Source organism: Garra rufa, chromosome 23 (genome assembly GCF_049309525.1).
Source record: "Garra rufa chromosome 23, GarRuf1.0, whole genome shotgun sequence".
In the NCBI taxonomy this organism is placed as follows: Eukaryota; Metazoa; Chordata; class Actinopteri; order Cypriniformes; family Cyprinidae; genus Garra; species Garra rufa.
Genome location: NC_133383.1, coordinates 8140157 through 8163061, shown reverse-complemented (window position 1 = coordinate 8163061; position 22905 = coordinate 8140157). Strand labels below are relative to the sequence as shown.

At 36.2% G+C, this 22905-nt stretch overlaps 1 protein-coding gene across 1 annotated transcript in view; it reads right to left on the bottom strand.

Moving 5' to 3' along the window:
- Positions 1-11921, bottom strand: part of hapln1b (hyaluronan and proteoglycan link protein 1b) — a 15683-nt gene extending 3762 nt beyond the window's left edge. The window contains exons 1-3 of the mRNA XM_073829190.1: positions 11769-11921; positions 11122-11265; positions 2-168 (exon numbers count right to left, since the gene is read on the bottom strand). Coding sequence (XP_073685291.1) covers positions 2-168; positions 11122-11227 — 273 coding nt within the window. The 5' untranslated portion in view covers positions 11228-11265; positions 11769-11921. The remainder of the gene's footprint in view (position 1; positions 169-11121; positions 11266-11768) is intronic.
- Positions 11922-22905: the final 10984 nt, after the last annotated feature.

Below are 22905 nucleotides of genomic sequence, written 5' to 3'. Positions count from 1 at the left end.
CGATTTCTTTCAGATAGTCTGAAGTCAGTTTAGTCCATTTAATCCTCAGCTTGGGATTTGGGGGAGATGTCGGATCCCGGTCGAACTTGCATTGCAGTGTGGCGTTGCCTCCACGTTGAGATATTACTTTGGGTTGTGCTGTGTCAACTGAGAGTCTGGGGCCATTTTCTGAAAGGCAAAGAAAGGGATATTTTGATTCTCAGCCAAAGAAGTACAGATGTAGACAAAATAATAATGCAGGTTGCGACAAAACAAATAGCCTTTGCTCTGATTTATTTTGTCCCAAGGCCTGTTGCATTGGTTATTGTTCAATAACTTAAGGCGTTTCGAAAAGATGTTAGCTTGATCCATCCTTGTCTATTGCTACAGGCTGTTGTGGTTATGCAAACACATACAGATCTGGCCATTTAAAATGCGCGCGGGAAGTAAAGTGGTCTCGCGTGACGCCGGTGTATTCCAAGGGAACACGGAAAATACAATGACATAGGAAAGACATGATCAGTAGGGGGCAGTCATGTAAAGCACTGAACTGAAGCGGCAGCAAACATCGCTCTAAGCCCGAATGACTCGTTTGTACGGTGACCTGGAGAGGACATCTTCTTCGGACATTATTCGTTTATATTCGTTAATTTTCCTATCATTTCGATCTCTTTTAACATTCAGAATCGAAATGATAAATGCTGACATGCCATTAAAGCTTTGATTAAGCTACATGGCTGAGATTTTTACTGGAATGCAGTTAATAGGTTGAATATAACATATACATATACATATAAATATATATATATATATATATATATATATATATATATATATATATATATATATATATATATATATATATATATATATATATAATATTCGTCTAATTAATAGATAACCTATAGTGTTTCATTGACGAGTGAATCATTAGTTCCATTTGTAAATCGTTTATGGTCACACACGGGCATAAATACAATCAAAAAGTCAAAACTTTATTGGCATAATTGTCGTTTACAATGTTTGCAAAATGGCAAATAGCATATATACATAAAGTTATTTAGATTAAGCGATTCACAATAAATAAAAACATTCAGAATGTTTTGTAAAGAGATCAAAATAAAGGTGAAAATAACGAATATAAACGAATAATACAAATATTATGGAAAAAAAGAAGGTCAGTTAATGGACAAGACTCTGGGATGCATAAAATGTTTCTTGTGAGGCTATTAAATTTTAAGTACTTTATGTAATGTTTATTCATGATAAACTTGTGAATGCTGTCTACATTGCGCACAGACATCATTAGCATATACAGCATCGCCTATATAATTATTTAATATTGTATTAATTTCTACAGAGATGATAATCATATCTATAGGAAGCTTTAAATTATTACTTAACGAAATAAAACAAATTGAAAACAAAAACTCGTTTATGTAATCCGTAAAGATAAATTTCTCTCTCAAGGCGTCCAAAAAGGTATTGTACTCGAGGAGCGGATATAATATTCTTGATACTTCAAACTTCCATGTTCTGTTCTATAAATTTTGAGAATTAAAAAAATCAGGCTCTCATGAAATCTTTGAAATCAATCTTTGTATGGCTAGTTTATTCAGTTATTCAGTATTGTTGTGTTTCCCCTGTTTTATTCGTTTAATATTCAGAAACAAGTGCCTTTTTTTTTTCAAAACATTTTTTAAAAGAAAGAATTCAACCCTCCAAAATTTTGTTTGCCTATGTCACAATATGAGATAAATCCAGCCCTGTAAATGATGCTGATTTTTGTTGCCAAATTGGTTTGGAAGCGTTGTTGAATAAACAAGTAACGTTAAACTGAACTTTTATGCCTGTATGACTGACAATTTTATTGACCACTGAGAAAGCATTGATTTGGTAAGATGATGGTTCATACCATGTAGAAAAATTACATTTTGAAAAATAGCTTAGATGTAGTAAACTACTTTTGCCGTGTTGCTGCTGTAGCTTAGCTTAGCTAAGGAATGGGAAACCACTACAACACTGTTATACGTCATCATACGTTGTCGCTAGTTCTTAATGTTACATCAGAGGACATGCGCCGATGTTTATCACACATTTCAAGATGTTGAAAAAAATGTTGTAGCGTTGCAAAAAGTACAAATGTACGGTGTACGCACCGTTCATTCACATGTACACATATGGCCGTAAGCAAAACAAACAATGCGTTATCACATGCACGGCAAATTGCAAATCTGTGGTGTAGTGGTGCCTTGAGAAGTGGGTAAATGCTTCATTTGTGTACAGCAAATTGCTGGAGTTCGAAAATCAGGAGTTAGGCAAAAAAGTGTGAAAGAGTTAAATTTTTGGAGTTTATTCTTTAACTTTCACAACAGTTTGTGTTACGGGATACTCCCTGGCTGTGTTGTATTTCGGAGTTCATTCATTGGTGTTCAGGGGCACGTTTTAACAATAACGTTACATCAGGAGCGCGCCATGACACGAGCCTGGTTCTGCCACACGATCGACTGATGAAGTTGTCTACTTCGTCATGAGGTAGGTAAAAAACTAACTCCAAAATGTTCTTTATCTTCTGACAGACAGCTGATTATAGCTGTTACGTTAGTGTACTGACGCCAATAACCGCGGCGAACTTTGTGTTGAATGAATCTCCGATGCAAAACATGGCTGTTTTGAGCGGACTTTTTTTCGATGTGAACAAGCTAATATTAGCTTACGTCTTTCTGTTCACCTTATTTTTTTGTAAACGAGTGTTTTGCTGTCAAATTTAAGTTGCGACTCGCTCAAGAAACATTCTGTTAAGCTTCCATAATGTCATGCCGACGAGACGAGGTAATATCTAGCAATGTCAGTAAACTGAAGTGTCTAAGTCTAACTTTACCCTGGCTAAAAACGATCATAGTTTAGCCATGAACGTGTAAAGTAATGCCTGCAATGTTTTGAGTCGTAACGGCTAACGTTACAAATGTTTTAGTAGTGACTCGTGACCTATGAGAGTTCGTGGCTTTCATATTAAACATTTTGCATTTTCAATCACACTAACAGGTTGTTTTAAATTACATGTTTTCTCTTCATTGTCAGGATGTTGACAGAAGTGCTGGATGGAGGGAAGTAGTAGTAAAACTGGACGAAATTTGTTTCTCAGATTTTCTCAATTCAGGTGAGTTATGTGTTTAGTAATCAGTTAATAAAGAGTAAGTGACTGTAATTTTATGATTTATTTTGTAAATAACATGTTGTTGATGTTATTGTGTAGTCCAGCAGAAGTTTTTGAGATAAAACAACACTGAAAAAAGATGACCAGGGCTCAGCTGATGTACTACATGTTTTCTTGCTTTTTGGATGTCAAAGGACTGGTAAGTATTAAATAATACTTCAAAATGTTATTGAAAAAAATATATATTTTTACATTTGTCTGAACGATTATCTTTTCTTAAAAAAAAAAAACAATTTCTTTGTGACTGAAGAAAGAAAAGAAAGACATGAACCTCTTGGATGACAAGCGGGTGAGTAAATTATCTGTATTTTTTTGTTCTGGAAGTGGACTCTTCCTTTAATGCCTATTGTTTATAAAGGGATGTTTATCTTGTGTTTCGGTCATGCCAAAGTATTGATGACCATCATCTGGCCACTAAAGAAAACCCTCAGCCATATCATCTTTCCTCAGGGACATCAAAAGCACAGGTTTCCACCTTTTACATCGTCTTGGACTGAGAAGTTTCGCCTTGTCAGTCATGTGAAACCTTGGGTATTGTTGAAGAGCTGTTCAAGTAAAGTAAAGTATCATGATGCTCTGTCCAGCCTGTACATATTTTTTTTTAAAGACAAATGTATATAATAATGATATAGGTAGAACTGAAGTCAAAGAACTGAGAGCAAGGCAGTTGAACAAGCAGTATTCTTATTTAAGCAAAATGTTAAGTTCTGTCCTCTGTGCTCCATCCTTCAGCTTTCAGTTTTGTTTTTATTCAGGCGCCTCAAACTAATTCATGGAATGTATCCTGGTATCACTGTGGAGTTGTTTCTTGTTACTTCATCTGATGTATATCTACCTCTGGTTACACAATACTACTGCACTATTTTATAATTATTCAGGTTTGATTTTATATAATGCAATGATGTGTTTTTGACTATGCTGTATACAATTTTACTAAACATTTCTTGTTGGCACTGCAGACATGTATTAAATGTAAATGTTTTGCTGTTAGATTTTACAGTATTTTATGACAGCAGTTAATTTCAAAGTGTTTACATGCATGGAATTTCAAAATCCAATCTATGTATTTCCTGAAATAAAAGCAGCTAGTTGAGAGTATGGCTTTCAGTGTAGTCATTTCCACATAAAACATATTGTGTTTACCCTAAGAAGTGTTTTTAACACTGGTTAAAGAGTTTAAATTATAATTAACTAAATTTTAGAGTTAAAATTACTCTCCAAATGATTAATATTTTAACTCCAGAAAGTGTTAAAATCTAACTCTGAGAAAGTGTTAAATTCTACTCCATTGAATTTCCTTTTGAACTTTCAATTTGAGCGCATTGGTTTACTGGATCCTTGGACTGAAATGTTTACAGGGGTTCACTGGTTTAAGAAATTTCAGATGGTAAAAATCTGCTTCTTTTTAATTGTAAGGTATTTTTTTTTTTTTCATTATTATGTACTGATTTAAATGACTGGGGTGTGGGAAATTCCCTCGCCACATGGCCTTCCATGTTTCTAACTTGCAGTCAAGTGTATATGACATAAAAATATATTTTGTAATATCAATCAGTGCAAACAGTGCTATCTGCTAGCAAACTTTAGCGATTTTTTGCAAACGTTTATTTACAGAACAACACCATAAACACAAACACAAGATTAAAGGTAATATACATATAATGAAAAATTGTCATAAATATCCTTATTAATGGCAAAAATTACCTATATTTATAAGTCTGCTTGCTCGAGTGAGCAGGCATGTTGGAAAATGGAAATTTCTCTTAGCCCTTCGTTTGAAATGAGGTCCCGAAAATTCTTTGTTTGGAGGCCTATCTGGCCCTTCCCCTTCCCCCTACCCTTCCAACCTAACGAGAAATGAGACACCCCTAGCACTTCACCCCCCCCCGGAGCCAAGCCAGCTCTTCTCACCTTTATTCATAGGTTGGGGGGAAGGTGAAAGGTGAAATGGCAAGTTTAAAAGTGACACGAACGACCCTCATTAACAATTGTGAGGTTAGATGTTTGAAAGGTTGTGAAAAAAATGGAGGCACCAGTGCAATCACTTTTTTTGTGTGAAAATAAATAAATAATTTCTTCATTTTTGCTTATAAAGGTATAGGAGTAATACATCATTCTGACCTGTAACGGGTCCATTTTTATTTTAGTGCACTCACAATAGCCTATAAACAACTCATGCGTTTATAAAATAAAGGAAAACAGAAGATGCGCTTTCTGCCGTCTGTTCTTGAACATCGCTTCACAATGAACAAAAGCTTTAAATTACCACTTTAAAACGAAATAATTCAAATCGAAAATAGAAACGTTCATTATGTAATCTGTAGGCCTAAAGATTTAAAGATATTTCTATATAAAGGCACGTCCAATTTAGAAATGGCGAGAAATTTTTCTATTTATCTCCATTATTGATGAATGTCTAAAATATAAAAGTAAGGAAAAGCCTAAAACAGGGCTGATTATATTTATTTTATAATTCTATTAAAATTATAATGTTATAGAATATACTATAAAATAATTATAATTACAAATTATACTGGCATAGAGTATATGTAAAACTTTAATAATTGTAGCTGCTTATATTTTCAGATTTTATGTTTCTCTGTTCTATATATCTTAAAATTTAGAGGATTTGCTGCAACGCAATTTTGTCCGATATGCAAATTATTTATTAGCCTATTAGTATTTTAATCCATAAAGCAAATGCTTTAAAAACACCTTTAAAAAATACTATTTTTGCATCCAGATGCTTTTAAAGAACTTTTCAATATACATGTTATCTTATATCTTAAATGAACTTGTATCTTAAATGTAAACCATGATTTCGTTGTATTCCCTGTGTAACGAATCTCTTACTTATAGCTACATTTTAGGTGCGTCTGAGCTTTGTTGTTTATGGTTTTTTTAAAAATCAAGAGTTGCGCGCACTCAACAAAACTGACAAGACTCATTTGAACGCTTCTGATAGACATTGCATTCCTAACCCAACAGAATCGTGTGTGGTTCGTTATAACACTGTAAAAACGCCTAAAAAGAATTACGGTGCAGATTATCTGATCTTAATGTAATGCCGCAATTTACATTTTCTATTCATTTTCATTTTATTGTCAACAGACGTAATATATTGATTTTGTTTGGGCAGGGGAATATGTCCAATTTAGTGGCATTTTTTGGCCCCAGGTCAAGCCTTCCCCAGCCTTACACACGCTCCGCCTATGATACTAACTATATATATACCCTTAGAATATATAGCCTATATATACCCACTTAGAATAATTTTCTTCCCGACCCGACACGCTAAATTTAATTCTCATTTCCAGAATCTCACATTTAACCATTTGGAAACAATGTCGAGTATAAAACTTTTTTCGCAGTACATCCATTATATTTCCATGTTCCACTTTTAAGACGTATTACAGCCCTGCATTTTAGTCCGTCAAAGATCAAATGCGGGCTAAAATTATATTTTAGACATTCAGTGGTGATTTAAAAAAAAATTGCAGCGCTGGAGGAACCACGAGACCAGGCTACCATGACGGTCCTGTTAGCAGCATTGAGCGCACGTTCAGCACAGCTTGGAAGGGTTCCTTGTTTAAAGCTTACCACAAAACACTGGCAAAAGTAAATACCATGACTGTCTAATAGTAAGGAGATATTTTAATTATTTATTTAGAAACTACTGTTTTCTGAGTCAGTGATGATGCAGTTAACAGTCCTCATATCCTCGTTGGACGCGCGCCTTTAGAGAGAAATGCATCTCTATGGACTAGCTACATAATAAAAACAGTTTTTGTTTTCTATTTGTTTTTTTCGTTAAGTAGTAATTTAAGTCTTTCTACATATTTATTTATCATGTCTGACAAAAAAATAACGGTTAAATATTTTCCACTGAAAAAAAAATGTAACTGATCGAGCTTGAGCCTTCATGTCCTAAAAATGTGTTTTGCTCTCTCCGCACAAACGATTGGATATGCACCTAATAGCGCATATTTATATCTATTATTATTTATTTCTTTTATTTTACATCTATGGATTTTAGTTTAGCCAATTCGTGATTTGAGAAGGCAAATTGAAAGAGTAGGTCAACTCACTGTCTGCCGCTTGGTCTTTAAGAAACAAAAAGCTTACGTTTAACGAACAAAAATGCTCCAATTTTTTTTTCTAAATTAACTTAATAAAAAGGAAACGAAATTATAAATACTTTGCCGTTACATACAGAATGAATTACCGATTATGGCGCCAGATATTGAAACAACAGACATAAATACTGTCCAAATAGCCCTCTTTGTGCAGGGCTTGGCCACAGAATGTTGTTCCTTGCGCCACCTGGTGGATATTATATGAAGCGCAACAACGTTTTAAAAAAACCTAAAAAAGCCCCTGCAGGCCGCCGCGTGGCGACGCGTGCTGAATTGCAGGCTGCCGCGTGAAAAAAGACGCATTTTTAATGGCCAGATCTGTAACTCATGTTTGTGAGATTTCAGAGAAATGGAAACTCCCCTACTTGTTTATGAGAGAGATTTAAGAGTGACTGTGTATGCTCTTCCAATGAAGGCACTTCAGAGGTGTTGATACTCTTGCAACTATTTTGTGAATAAATAACTAGAGAAATGCATGTCAGTTTTTTTTCTTAAATCCATCATCCAAAAACTAGATTATTACACTTTTGTACCTATTGCACTCTATAATAAGCTTTTCTCAATTTAGTGGATAACATCTTATAAATAAAATAGGGTAGGCTGGCAAATTTCCCAGATGCTGTTGTGGTTTTAGAAATCACAGAGAGAAGGAAGGTAAATCCAGTAGAGTTGAAGAAGACTCTTAATATGGTCCATATTTACATGGCTGGCTTTGTTGTTCACTCATGCCATTCATTACGTATTGATGCTTCAGCTAATGCCAAATCAGTTTGAAAAGTTGCAAATTGAATTTATGCACAAAATTGGAATGTCGCATAAAACATTTGCAATGTTTCCATCCAATGAGTCAAATAGAACAAAATCGTCACTTCCTGATAAACTCACACTGAATCTCACTAAGAAAACTGAATAAAAGCCACTCAATGTAATAAATATTATATAACCCTGGACCACAAAACCAATCATAAGGGTCTTTTTTTTTTTTTTTTTATTAAAACTTCGCACAAGTCAAAAACCATGAAAACTTTAAAAAAAAAATTTTTTTTTTTTTTTTTCAAAATATGGTGTTCACCTCATTCATTTCTGATGCAATACTTCAAAATAAGCATAAAAACAGGATGATGGAAACGGCTATTGATATACAGTAAACAGTGTAATAAATGAAAATCATAGAGAAACACCATGGCTTGCTCTCAGTTTCTAAAAATTTTTTTTTGTCATTTTCTAAAGTCATCTGATTCTTATATCCACTGGAAAGTTGCGAAAGACATATTCGGGTCATCCAAGGTAAAACCATTGTATTCATTTATAATTAAATGTTAGAGGAATTTGTATGCCTAAATAAAACTCTCTCATACTCTTTCTCATTACTAGGTTGAAGGATGAAGACATCTCAAAGTCAAATAATCTGAGTTAAGACTGGGACTGTCAAGTTCTCAAAAATACGCTGTTGGGTTTATTCAGCCAAAAATATGGGTATGTATGGGTAGGGGTGGGCGATATCTCGATATTTAAAATATATCGAGATATTTTTTAAACTCGATATGAATTTTGACATATCGTATTGATATAATGTTTATATTACATTTTCGCCACTTTGCTTGTTTGCCTTCTCTGTGCTGTGCTCGCCCCCGCCTCATTACTTTTGTTCCCCCTCCCCTCGCCTGTCGTCTCATTCAACATGGCGGTGCCCGCAACCAGCCCGGAGGCTACAGAACTCGTCGCAAAAAAAGGACAACTTGCTCCATTATATGGAGATACTTTGGTTTTAAGGCGTCGGACGTCTACTGCCGTGAATGCCGAAAGTTGGTGCCAACCAAAGCTTCTTGCACCACGAACCGAGATTTTCGCACGATCATTAAAACGAAAGCAAAAGTAAAACACGGACGCGCATTCAAAAGCAATTTTAATACCCTGCGTTTATAGAGCGACTCCCCAATGCGCGCAAATTAGACTACATAAAATATCTAGTGTATAATAACTTGTGTAGTTGTGTAGATAGCTCTGTATCATGCTTGAAAAATTCGGTCTCTATTTGCACTTTGAATGTTGAAAGAGTACTTTGATCGTGCCAGATTTATGGACTAACAAAGCAATGGAACCATATATGAGCAAGACGACCCATTAACCCCTTACTCCCATTTTTGAACAGAGACGTGAAAATGAAGTGTTGAAACTTAAATCTTTATAATTCATGGGCAAAAACATTTTGTAATATGATGTAGGCCTACATTGTCCATGTTAATGCAATGTCTGATTTTAAAATGGCTTTCAAAGGATGAATTTTGAAATTGTAAGTTTTCATCTGATATATAATTTCTTATTATTTCTAAAGTGTAATAGGGAAAAGGCAACAAGGATGTCTGTGAAAAAGGTCACAACTCCTGTTATGAAGTAGATTTTTAAGGTGCACTCTACATAATTTGTAACACAACAAAATGTCAAATATCTATTAAGGAGCCTTAGACCTTTCCAACAATATAGAGTTTGTCATGATTAGATTAGGATTTATTTGTAAAATGGTGAAGTAAACTTGGGTATCCCACAGAGTGGACGATGACAGCCATAAAATGTTGATAGGCTAGTGTTTCTAGCTAAGAATCTTTAAATCGCTTTACTCTGACATAATACCTTTGTATGTTTGTTTTTTTATGTTTAATGGTGATTTTTTTCTTTACATATTACACTATTTTTCATAAAATTTCTTTAAATTTAAAGCTATGTTTTATTTTACTGCTATGTTACTGCTGTTTGATAACCTATATTGTTCAGGGGTAAATCTTTAAAATAATAAAGTTCTCCAGAATCGTGAGAGAATCGTGATCTTTATTTTAAGCAAAAAAAAAAATGTGATTCTCATTTTATTCAGAATCGTGCAGTTCTAATATGTATACGAGGATTTTTAAAAGAAAATTTGCAGAAGCACTTTGTTCTGAACTGCCTACCTCTGAGTTTCAATAAAAAAGACTTTGGAATTTGGCATATTTGTTTTTGCAGTAGTTTTTGGGGGATATATATCGTATATCGAGATATAGCAAAATATATCGAGATATATTTTTTGCTCCATATCGCCCAGCCCTATGTATGGGTCAAAATGATTGATATTTCTTTTATGCCAAAAATCATTAGGATAGTAAGTGAAGATCATGTTCCATGAAGATATTTTGTAAATTTCGTACAGTAAATATATCAAAACCTAATTTTTCATTAGTAATATGCATTGCTAAAAACCTCATTTGGGCAACTTTAAAGGCGATTTTGTCAATATTTTGATTTTTTTGCACCCTTAGATTCCAGATTTTCAAATAGTTGTATCTCAGCCAAATAGTGTCCTATCCTAACAAACCATACATCAATGGAAAGCTTATTTATTCAGGAAAATTGACATTTATGACTGGTTTTGTGGTCCAGGGTCACATTTTGTTGTTCACAACAAAATTCATTCTTCTTGTTATTTTGCAGATGTTACTGATATACTACTATAACTAGATACCATAATGAGTAAATATTCAATCCCAATACCTAATCAATTATTAAACACTTGTAGTTAGTAATTCCAGCCTCTTTGCGTCGTGTGACGGGAGCCAGAAGGTTTCGAATCACCTAAGCCGACACCCGATGAGATAATTACGGTAAGTGTCCCTGTTAAGTAACGCTGGAGGGGAAAGCACCATTTAGGGGATGGGTAGTACAACCCCCTCTCTATCTCTCTCTGCCTTACTTTCTCCCTCCGCTCTCTTTCTACAGTTTACTCTCACAATCACAAACATACCATTTCCCATCTCTTACCTGAGATGTATATAGTCCTGTAGTGTTCCAGATCACTGTATGCCTCTTCAAAGCTGTCAGCGCGGCTCTCGGAGAGGACCAAGAGGAAGAAAAGAAGGAAGGTCATCTTGATTTATAGCACCGGGGGGGATGGGGGGTACTTCACTATGTGAGAGAACACAAAAATAAAGGACAGTCAGACAATATGCATTTAACAAAACCATTTAAGAAAACATTCTAAAACAACCCCAAGTCGTTTTCAGTAGAGTTTGTGAGAGAGTTCAGTTTTGTGTGACTTGCACCAGATCCCCTGCACGTTTCCATCTGCAGTAACTCCCCTGTGCAGTACTGTCACGCAGACACCAGCGCACACGGTGTCCTTTTCATCACAGCTCCCAAAAACACACTCACACAAATAGGGCAAGGTACATAAATAAATGACTAGGACCGTTAAACTTTTCACGCATGCATAAATCCCAATTAACACCGGTGCAGTCCGAACGCCAGTGCTGCGGGACTTCCTATACCCTTCACCTTAAGAGGCACTGAAGTGTGAGAAAAGTGCAGTCGAGATGCTCGCTATGGCACAAACTAGCACAAAACTTTGCTGGCACACTTCTAAAGCACAGATCGTCTCCCTGCAGACTCAGAGCTCAGAAAAGACTTACCATCTTACAGAGCGTGTGCTCCCGGCCACTAACGCATGCGAGGACAGCTACGCAAAAAGATCAGGATTAGAAAGTGTGTGTGTGAGTCTTCTCTCCTTCTCTCTCTGCAGTCACTCTGATTGATTCGTTTTTTCTTCATTCATTTCAGAGTGCTGACGCACTGAGGTAGTTCCTCTCTACTGCAGTCAGCAGAACTGCTCTGCAGAGTAGCCAACCCCCCCAGACCCAGCCTGCAAACAGTCATTACGCATACCAGGAAGCCACCACTGATAACAGTGAGGACTCGCAGATGCAGTGCCCTCTCCTGTGACAGATAAGTTACCACAGTACAGTATGCTTGCTCAACTGTGACAAGGTAAAATCATAGGGGTTCAGTGCAGGAGAAGGATACCAAGTGTTGCTAAAAAGACAAAATACAGTCTAAAGGATCTTCAGATGCTGCATGGGACTGCTATACTGAATTGCCCCATGTGGCTACTTTATGGCACAATTGTTATGGCTAGATGAATTTGTTCCCGCCCAAATGACCCTAAGGCCTTTTTAGTGTAACGACTGTCAAACACACTCTGTTTTGCAGGCTGACTGTTAACCAAACACAAACCGTTACCTCTTAGCAAGACCAACTGTGCTGTTGACAGAGAACACTGTTAACAATCACATTCCTTTGTGACACTCCATTGTGTACAGTGAGGTCAAGCGCAGGGACAACAGTTAATGCCTTTGGTTTTCAAATGTGGGTAAACGTCCCAAACGCATAGACTGCAGTTGATCAGCAATGGTTTAGAAACAGTGCCAGACCACCAGCTAATTCACATAAGCATCACAAGAATCTTAGTCTTGCACAACTTGAGAACTTATCTTCTGGGAAGAGGCACCGACTCTGCAATTGGGGGAAAAGTCTCTTGTTGTTGAAATCATTTGCTGTCAGGAAACAGTTACAATTTGCTTTAAGAGAATCCAGAGTAAACAGTGACTCAATAGTCTGATTCTTCTTAACCTTGTACTCTTCTTGTTTTTGGACATCTAAGCCACCTTGACATTAAATCCTGATCTTTCTTTGCGATGAATAACAAATGAAGCTGCCAATGCTTAACAATGCCAATTTTTGAGCAGTCATGCTCGAGGTCTTTAAAAGAGAAGTTCACTTCCAGAACAAAAATTTACAGATAATGTACTCACTCCTTTGTCATCCAAGATGTTCATGTCTGTCTTTCTTTAGTCTTAAAGAAATTGTTTTTTGAGGAAAACTTCTTTGAACTTCCAAAATGCAGTTTAAGTGCAGCTTCAAAGGGCTCTAAATAATCCCAGCCGAGGAAGAAGGGTCTTATCTAGCAAAACAATCTTTTTGTTGTTGTTGTTGTTGAAAAATTACAATTCATTTACTTTTTAACCTTAAACACTCATTTTGTATTGCTCTGCCTGAACTTTTTTTCTGTTTCAAGACAGTTGGGGTATGTCAAAACTCCCTCAACTATTTTCTCCCTCAACTTCAAAAATCATTTTAAAATCATCCTACATTGCTGCAAAAGCACCGACCCAGTGTTTGCAAAGTGGACATGCAAAGAAGATCAAACACCCTTAACAAAACGTTTGATTTTGAAGTTGAGGGAGAAAATAAGATGGGAGTTTTTCGACATACTCTAAAGGTCATTGCACACTGAGTTCGAAATTTTTGCACGTTAAAAAATCAATACGACCTCATGTTCCGTCAATAACAAATTATTTTAAACTCCATTAACACATTGCCTCTCAAACTTTCGTCCCTCATAAAAAAAAATGGATCAGGTTTGTTTTTCAAGCATTTTGATAGGAACAGATGACGAACACGTAAACACAAACGCATACTAAAATTTCGGAGTTGGTGCGCAATGACCTTCGCTGTCTTGAAACGGAAAAATTTAGTTTAGTTTAGTTTAGTTTAGTTTAGTTTAGGCCGAGCAAGACAAGATGAGCATTTGAGGTTAAAAAGTATATAAATTGCCATTTAAAAAAAAATAAATAAATAACTGATCATTCCGCCAGATAAGACCCTTCTTCCTCGGCTGGAATCGTTTACAACCACATTTGAGATCATTTGGAGCCGCATTTAAACTGCATTTTGGAAGTTCAAACTCTGGGAGCCATGGAATTCTACTATATGGAGAACTGAAGAAAGGAAGACATGAACATCTAGGATGACAAGGGGGTGAGTACATTATCTGTAATTTTTTGTTCTAGAAGCAAGCTTCTCCTTTAAGCAGTATAATAGTTGCCTGACCAGGTCACTTGCAGACTCTTGGAATATGAGTGGATAAGCATGGCATCATCTGCGAAGAGAATAAATGACTTGTCAACAGTCTGAAGTCTGGGACAGGTCCTGATTAAACATGCTTGTTTAACTCGAGCACAGATTGTCCCAGCAGTTCTGCAGACTTTCCATTCCTCATTTGGAAATCACTTTTGCAAGACCCAAACCTTTCGTTTGTAAGACCTTTGTTTGTTTTTTTTACTGAATGATGTAAAGTGTTTAGTTAACCGGGCTTTTTAATAAGTGTCTAGTGTCGTTTTAAAGTGATGTTTGATAGCAGTGGCTCTGAAATGAACCTTCCTGATGTAAATGGTACTTTTTAATGCATTGGGTTTGACTCATAAACGACTGATCTCAAAGATGAGAAAGCATTTGTGTTTTTGAATAGAACTAAATATTTACAGTCTTCCCTTAGAACTTTAGTTAGTAGAAGAAAAGTGTAGGTCTGGAGACTACACACAGTATACATACTTTGACTATGCAATAGTCATTGGAAAAGGAGTCGACGTAGCTTCCCAACAACTCCTCCTGGTTCCAGAGCGGGGGTCCGTTCTTCGTACCTCGCTTACTACATCCAGGATCAAATGACACATCCAAGATCAAATCATCACGCTAACTATGAGCTCGCTATTCCGGTTCTCCGAACGCACCTGTTGTTGATGATTAGTATAGCTGGATGAAGTTATTTGAGATCACTGGGTGGCTTAAAAGGGGCTACGTATCGATAGTAGAAACATTGATCGGCAACTCTTTGATTGGTCGGCGAACATGACGAAGGAGCGCGCTCAGTATTTTTCTGCAGCAGAGCAAGAACTCTTGATTGAGGGATTTCAGGAGTTTCAGAGTTTAATTAAAACGCAAGGGAAAACTGCAAAGGCTGGAAAAGCAAGGAGAGAGGGCTGGCAAAAAGTAGTGAACAAATTAAATGCGTTAATGCTGCCCATGTTACATGTTTTTTCCTTGATATGTTATTTTATTTATATTTTTATTTTTTTATACACTACCGTTCAAAAGTTTGGGGTCAGTAAGACTTGTAATAGTCTTTAAAGAAGTCTCTTATGCTCATCAAGGCTGCATTTATTTGATTAAAAATACAGAAAAAAAACAGTAATATTGCAAAATGTTTTTACAATATAAAATAATGTTTTTTTTTTAATATATATTTTAACATACTTTAAAATAGAATTTATTCCTATGATGAAAAGCTGAATTTTTATCAGCTGTTACTCCAGTCTTAAGTTTCACATGATCCTCAGAAATCATTCTAATATGCTGATTTATTATTATTAGAATGATCAATGTTGGATAATATTAACAGTTGTGCTGCCAAATATTTTTTGGAACCTGTCAGATGTGACCTCGCCATTTCAACCAATCATAACCCGCCAGGAGCGCAGCCTGAATCCTGTTTACATGAAATAAACCTGCTCCAGAGCAGGTTTAAGCTTGTGCACCTGTTGCTATGACAGCAAGTCCCGGATGAGCTTCGAAGAACCGAGCGATCCACGATCACGCAAAATCGTCAGCAATCAAATCCAGCTAACTTAGTTAGCGAGGTACGAAGAACAGACCCCAGCTGTGAAGCTCAGGGAGATTATGGATCCGTTTTGGCCAGAACCTAATTTTCCTTTGACCCCATCCCCTAATGTGCCAAAACATAATCTGTTAAGTGGTTGATTTGAGTAGTCACTGCCGATCACTTTGCATTACTATGAGGGCTATTCCTTTGCTTGTCTGGCAATAGATCTCTAGATGTGATAGCAGTTGTGTTTCATTCTCGTTCATTCACCAAGTGCCAAACAAATACATGACTTCCAATGATCATGTATTATGCTAGTCAACTTGATTTCAACAAAGAAATGGTCATGATAAAAAGAATTGCATTTTTAGAATTGATGGACTGATTGTCAATATTTGGCTATTTTAATTGAGATCTACCCTACTTACTTACAGAACAGATGTCCTTTAGAGATTCTGATAACAGTATCTGAGAGTATGCTCTAATTTCAACGTGAGATGAATGTATGCACATGTTAGATAAGGTTTTGTCTGTAATGTGCTTGTTAAATGGGTTAGTTATTCTAGTCAGGAAATGCAGACATAATTGAACGGCTTAAGGCCGTAAACCTGCTGAGTCCACAGTAGGCCTGTGCAGATGGCTGTGGTGATTTCCAGGTGAACGCAAGAACAGTTCAACACAAATAGATGCAGTGTAAACCTGTGATTTCAATGACTCATGTTTAAGGCTTACGTTTGATTCTACAAAGCACAGAGTAACCCTTAATCTCCATAACATCAGTAAGAGGACTGCTTCCACCCTTCAAACGATTCGCTGTCTTTGAAGGCCACAGCATCTCTCTTCACTAGACATTAGACCGATGACAGTGTATGAATGGGATCCTAAAACCTCTCATATACAGTGAGATTAGACTTCTTTCCGATTTCTGTCACTCTGCTAAAAAAAAAAGACTTTTACGCAAAATTTTAATTTCGTCCTTTTAATGTAGTCCTAATAATTCCCACATTAGTATTGCAAATGTTTGCTTGAAACATTTATTGAAATCACTTCCAAATCCCAATAAAGTATTGTATAAAATATGTAGTTTTAGTAAAACATTTGTCTTTAGGTCCTTGAATACTGAGTCTGAAATTTTCATATGCGTTTTTTTGTATTCGTCGAAATTCATCACACACAGAACATCACAGTGTTTCAGAATTGTCAAAACATCTCTCAAAATGCTTGCTACAGATGCAAAAAAAGGCAGAAATTTTAACCCGATCCAAAATTTAAGATGGACAAAAGTTTTGGAGGCAGTGTGTAAACGTGATTCGCGCAACGTGAGGTTGTATGTTTTTCGGATGAGAATTTTACAGACACAATGAGTTTGGATTTTGTACGTTTTTAGAAATACAAATTCTGGCAGTAATTCATGTAGTACAATTATTCAGACCTTGAAATTCTCAAATAACTCTAACCTAAAACATGTTAAATTTCAAATGTAATGAAATACATTTAATGTTTTCAAGCAACACTGATTGAATTTTCTGCTTCACCTTGTGGTTTTAATTTTCCAGGCATTATTAACTATAAGTATTTCTAAACAGACCCACTGATACTTTTGGAGATTTAGCGCACTAACATGCCTAAGACTAGCCCCATTGACGGGGTAATTGAATGGGCCATTACACAGTCTTCGGCATCCAAAGCACCCCTCCCAAAAACTTAGAGCCATGTCACAACATCTAAAATCTTTCCATGTGTTTTCTCTAGGGGTCAGGCGTGTGTTCGACCTCCACTCTGCAAGCACTCAATAATGTGAGTTCATTTCATGGATGTGTGAGTCAAGTCCATTTGTTACAGGTGCCATATGCACCATATTTGTTTTAAAGTTTATTATTAAAACATTTTTTGCATTGTGTGATTCAAATAATGGACTTATGTAATTTGTTCTAGGTTATAGAGTGTTATAATTTATAGAGGTTAAATATGGTTTCTCTGTCTCTATTAAAACATATTCACATGTTTTACTCTATTTGAGGAAAAAATATGCAAAGGTCAGAAAACAGTTCAGCCATTCATCATGAACAATAAGGAGATGCTCTGTTCTGAATAATACAAAGAGTCTTTCTGAGTTCCTACTATTTTGTCGTGTGTGGCAAATGACGGAGGAATACTTTTTTTCTAAAAAAGTAAACTGAATAATTTGAACACAATGTAAGATGTTATCCAGTTTATCACATTCTCTTCTGTACATTGTCAGATAAACGTACTAATTCTAAAGTCATCTTTAAAGATGCACTAAGCTTTTTTTTTTCGCTGATACAACAGTGGCCTTGGACGTTATACTGACACCTACTGGTGATGATGCAGTTTCACGCAAACTTTTTTGGCAGCGGCTATTTGCACTAAATAATTTTGCCCTTGCAATGCTGTTGTGCAAACTAAGTGCAATTAGACACTATTTACGCTTAGTAAAAAATAGCAGTATTTTCTTATTTACACTTAGTGCAAATAGCGATAAATTACACTGCAATAATATTAGTTAGATGCTATTTATACTACTTAGTGCAAGTGGAATATATTTGTGACCCTGAACCACAAAACCAGTTATAAGGGTCAATTTTTTCAAATTTATATTTATATGTCATCTGAAAGCTTTTCATTGTTTGTTAGGATAGGACAATATTTGGCCGAGATACAACAATTGCAAAAATCTGGAATCTGAGGGTGCAAAAAAAAATCAAAATACTGAGAAAATCGGCTTTAAAGTTGTCCAAATGAAGTTCCTAGAAATACATATTGCAAATGAAAAATTACGTTTTGATATATTTATGGTAGGAAATTTACAGAACATCTTAATGGAACATCTTTACTTCAATATCCTAATGATTTTTGGCATAAAAGAAAAATCGATAATTTTGACCCATACAATGTATTTTTGGCTATTGCTATAATATATCCATGCTACTTAAGACTGGTTTTGTGCTCCAGGGTCACATTTGCACCTCAGTGTTGTAGTACATTATAAAACATTATGCAATAATGTATTGATGGAAATAATCTTTTTAATTAAAATTGTCAATATGTATTGGCGGTATCCATTTAATAAAGCCCTCCGAACACCCACCCCTAAACCTAACCAATAAACACCTGTGAGGCACTTTATTTTACACTTTTCAATCATTTCCTTCATTTTATTAAAAGTAAATACCTTTCCAATCTGATATGTGATGTAAAAAGAAAAACGTACGAGTTCGGTGAAAGCCGGATTCAAACACTGGTCGATCGCATTTCAGAAATATCCCAATTACAGGTGTGTTTAGCTGGTTATTTCATCTAGGCCACTGGTATGAATGCAGTCCTCATCTCATGTGAGTGTACATCATTATGGATGTCAAACAACAAAGGTACATATCTTAATACTTCATAAGTTTCTACTAGATTAGTTAACATAAATTTTTAAGCCTGTTCTAAAGCATTCATCATTGTCTTCCCACAATTTTTGTTGCACTCTAGGCAGAAATTTCTTGCGGCTTTTTTGTTTGCTCGCAGTGATGCAAAACAGAACGATTACCCTAAAATGAGTATGTTTGCTGTACTGTGGCTGCTTGGATTTACTTGAGTATTTGCTGCCTGCAGCTATATTTCCAAACACTTTTGGTAAGTATTAAATGCAGTATTTTAAGTGGAAAAACTTACTGCATCTTTAACGTTGCATTAGTTTCATTCACGCATCATTACTTTAATTGGGGAAAATGCCAGGTGTGTAAATATAACCTTTTCATTCGGCTCGTACATGCTCCTTACTGTTCTCTAAGTATGTTCCATGTTCGTTTAAGACAATGTACCTCCTATCCATAGACTCCAGCATGAGGAAGGGCTCTGTGCTCGGTGCATAAAGAGCCTTTGACTTGGCGGCACTACCTGGGTGTGTTAACAGCCGTGCTCAAAAGGTGGACCTGTAAGGAGTGGCTGATGGACAGCAGATGGACTTCTTGATCAGGCAGCAGGTAGAAGTCTTGACAGCTAGTTACTGAATGCAAAAATGGGTTACTCTTGGTGTATCTATTTTATTTGAAATATTCTGTACTACAAATAAACTGTTAGTAGAGAATCTAGCGGTACGTTCATGTCCAGCATCTCATTAGAGTTCTGCGGGTTTTGACGTCATCCTTGCACCACCTTAGCACACACAAAGAGTCCTCAGTGCTGATGCATAAGCTACAACCGTTTCTCAACCGCATCTTCAACCGATCCCCTTCCTCTACTAGCTAGATACTCTTACACATCTTAGTGTTAGATCTGCGATCTGCATCTCCAAATGGATACTATACATGGAAAAATTCTGAAACCAATGGTTAAAATACTGTCTAGTTACTCAACAATAGACTGCATGTGTTCCTTTTATAGGAAATGCAGCATATTGAAACATCCAATAAAACTAAAATGTGCTATTGTCCTCAACAAAGGTCAGCCTGTAATTGTCTCAGTCCAAATAGCATTTTGTAATCTCAGTGTTTTAGTATGTATTGCATTCCAGTCTCAAAAGGCATGTTTTTAGAGTGCCTGTTGACATCTGACCTTTTGAAAGACAACACACGCTTGACTATAAATGAAGGTCCCTCTTAAAGGAACACAAATTTACAGATAATGCACTCACCCAGTTGTCATCCAAGATGTTAATTCCTTTCTTTCTTTAGTCATAAAGAAATTGTTTTTTTTTTTGAGGAAAATATTTCAGGAATTATCTCCATATAGTGGACATCAATGGTGCCCATGAGTTTGAACGTCTAAAATGCATTTTAAATGCAGCTTCAAATTGCTTTAAATGATCCCAGCCAAGAAATAAGGGTCTTATCTAGAGAAACAATCGGTCATTTTCTTAAAAAATTAAAAAAATGAACCTCAAATGCTCGTCTTGTCTAGCTCTGAGATGAGAGTTTTTCGACATACTCCAACTGTAATGACCCGGATTACACAAGGATAGAGCATTTAAGGTTAAAAAGTATGTAATATTTTCTTTAAAAAAACAAAAACAAAAAAAAAAACAGATAGTTTTGCTAGATGAGACACTTCACTGGCTGGGATCGTTTAGAGCCCTTTGAAGCTGCATTTTAGACGTTCAAACTTGCGGGCACCATAGAAGTCCACTATATGGAGATGAACCTTTTCGATGACGATGGGGTGAGTACATTATCTGTAAATTTTCTGTTCCGGGAGTGAACTTCTCCTTGAAAAACTAAAGATTTATAGGGCTTGAAACCATAGGACAACCTTTGTAAGTGTCTTCAAAGCTTTTATACCATCCAAAAAACCATATAGCAACTTGAGATCCTGATACGAAAAATGGTTCTTCAAAACCAGATGTTCTTTACTAAACCTAAAGTGCAACCATCGAAGAGCATTCTTATCTGCTGAATTAATCTCTGCACAAAAGCATGGCTGTAGTTTTACTCAAATCTAATTAACAGCACCGGTCTAAGCATGAAATGAACAACGTTTAATGAGATTAAACAGACTTTCTGAGTGATGCAACACATTAACCTGGAGGAGACCAGGGGGGAAATGAATTGCATCGCCCCAGGCCACCCTCCTCTACATCACAGCACTGTGAAGAATAAGGATAAAAGGTCACTTGGAAAATCGGCTAGTTTAATGTGTTCTGCCAACCATGTGAGGAAAAGGTCAGAGTTCAGCAATGGTCATCACAGACCACTGGACGCATCTTTGCGAAGGCTGGCGACGTGAGATCAGCAGCCAAACAGCTGCCAGACAGATCTGATTAACCACCGTTAAATAGCAAACAAGGCAACATGCATTACGTTAACCAGCTTTACATAAAGAACCCCAGTGTCTGCTGAAACAATGGTGTTACCAAATGGAAAAGAAATGTAGTTGCAGTTGTACATACATTTGTAAACTTTTAGCATATCATATCATGAATATATGAGAGTTTTAGCTCCAGATCTGTCTATTTTCAACTTGGGTAAGAAAGTTGGTCAAGTTTGACCAAAGTGGCTCACTGAAGCTCAGGTTTTATGATAAAAAGTCTTGCTCCAAACCGATAGATGGCAAACTGAGTGCTTCATTCATGTGTCAAATAAAGCCATGCATTATTAATTTATACTTTTACACACCCTTGCCCCCCAATATTTGTTTAACCAGCTGTTTCTTCTCAGCACTTTTGCCTGCATTGAAGTGGACCCTCTGTATGCGCCTATTTTGCCTTGTAAGAACATTCTGTCATTACATGGACTCAACAAGCAGGCTTTTCACTCTGCAGAATGTGGGCTACACTTGTTGGTCTCTTTGGAGCCAGGCTGTCTCATAATTCATTGAGAAATACCAAGGGGAAGTTGTTTGTGTTAATGTTAATGGGAGTATTCACGAATTGACTCAACTGCTGGTAAACCACTAAACAGCCATAGAGATAAAACAAATTGATTTGAGGGAGAGATTGAGACCGAGATGTGGCCGTCATGAATGCAATTACGGTCCTTAAAATATTGCAAAATCATAATACTGAAAAACAAGTTTATGTAGCCTGTCATTTTACAACAAAATGACTTACTGCTTGTTGACATGATTTTAAACTGTATTTTAATATTTAAAACTAACTTTCTTTACTAATTTTTTAAAGCAATAATAATAAAAGTTTATTCCAAAATGATATGCCAAGATTCTGCAGTTTTACCATCTAAACTTTAATGTAAGCCATCAAAACAAATCAAAAGCCGTACCCTTTGTATAAATTGAATTTGAATGTTTTCTGAGCGTCACATCATCGATATTACTAACATATTTACGATTTTTTTCCGTAAAAGTTAAGGTGCGTTACAAATGCTAACCATAAAACGTTTATGAATGTAAAGATATGCAGACGGTCACTAATAACATCTATTGTTCTACAGGTGTTTAATTCGTATCGCAAAACTGACGAGTCTTTCTTAAACAGCCTATATTATATTATGATCACTAAACTGACTCGGTCTAAATGAAAAGAGATGTGTAATGACAATGTCAGGCTCTTACCTTGTGAAGCAGAGCTCTGCGTCCTGCTGAATGATCTTTGGTGGGCTCCAGCATCAGAACTGCTCGCAGATTTTCTCACACGTCACAGAACAAGGCAGACCCCGCGGGAAAACACACGTGCGCGCGCGCGCACACACACAGAGAGGTGCTGAGAGACGCTGTGCGTCATCAAGAATGTTACAAATTACAGTAACACGTAATAAAAGCAGTGGCGCAATACGTTGTTTTCGCGTAGATCTCACGATATGGTGAATTCAGGTTAATTGGAACGTTTTCCTCAATCAACTCAATGGTAAAAAAAAAGTTTACCTGAGTTT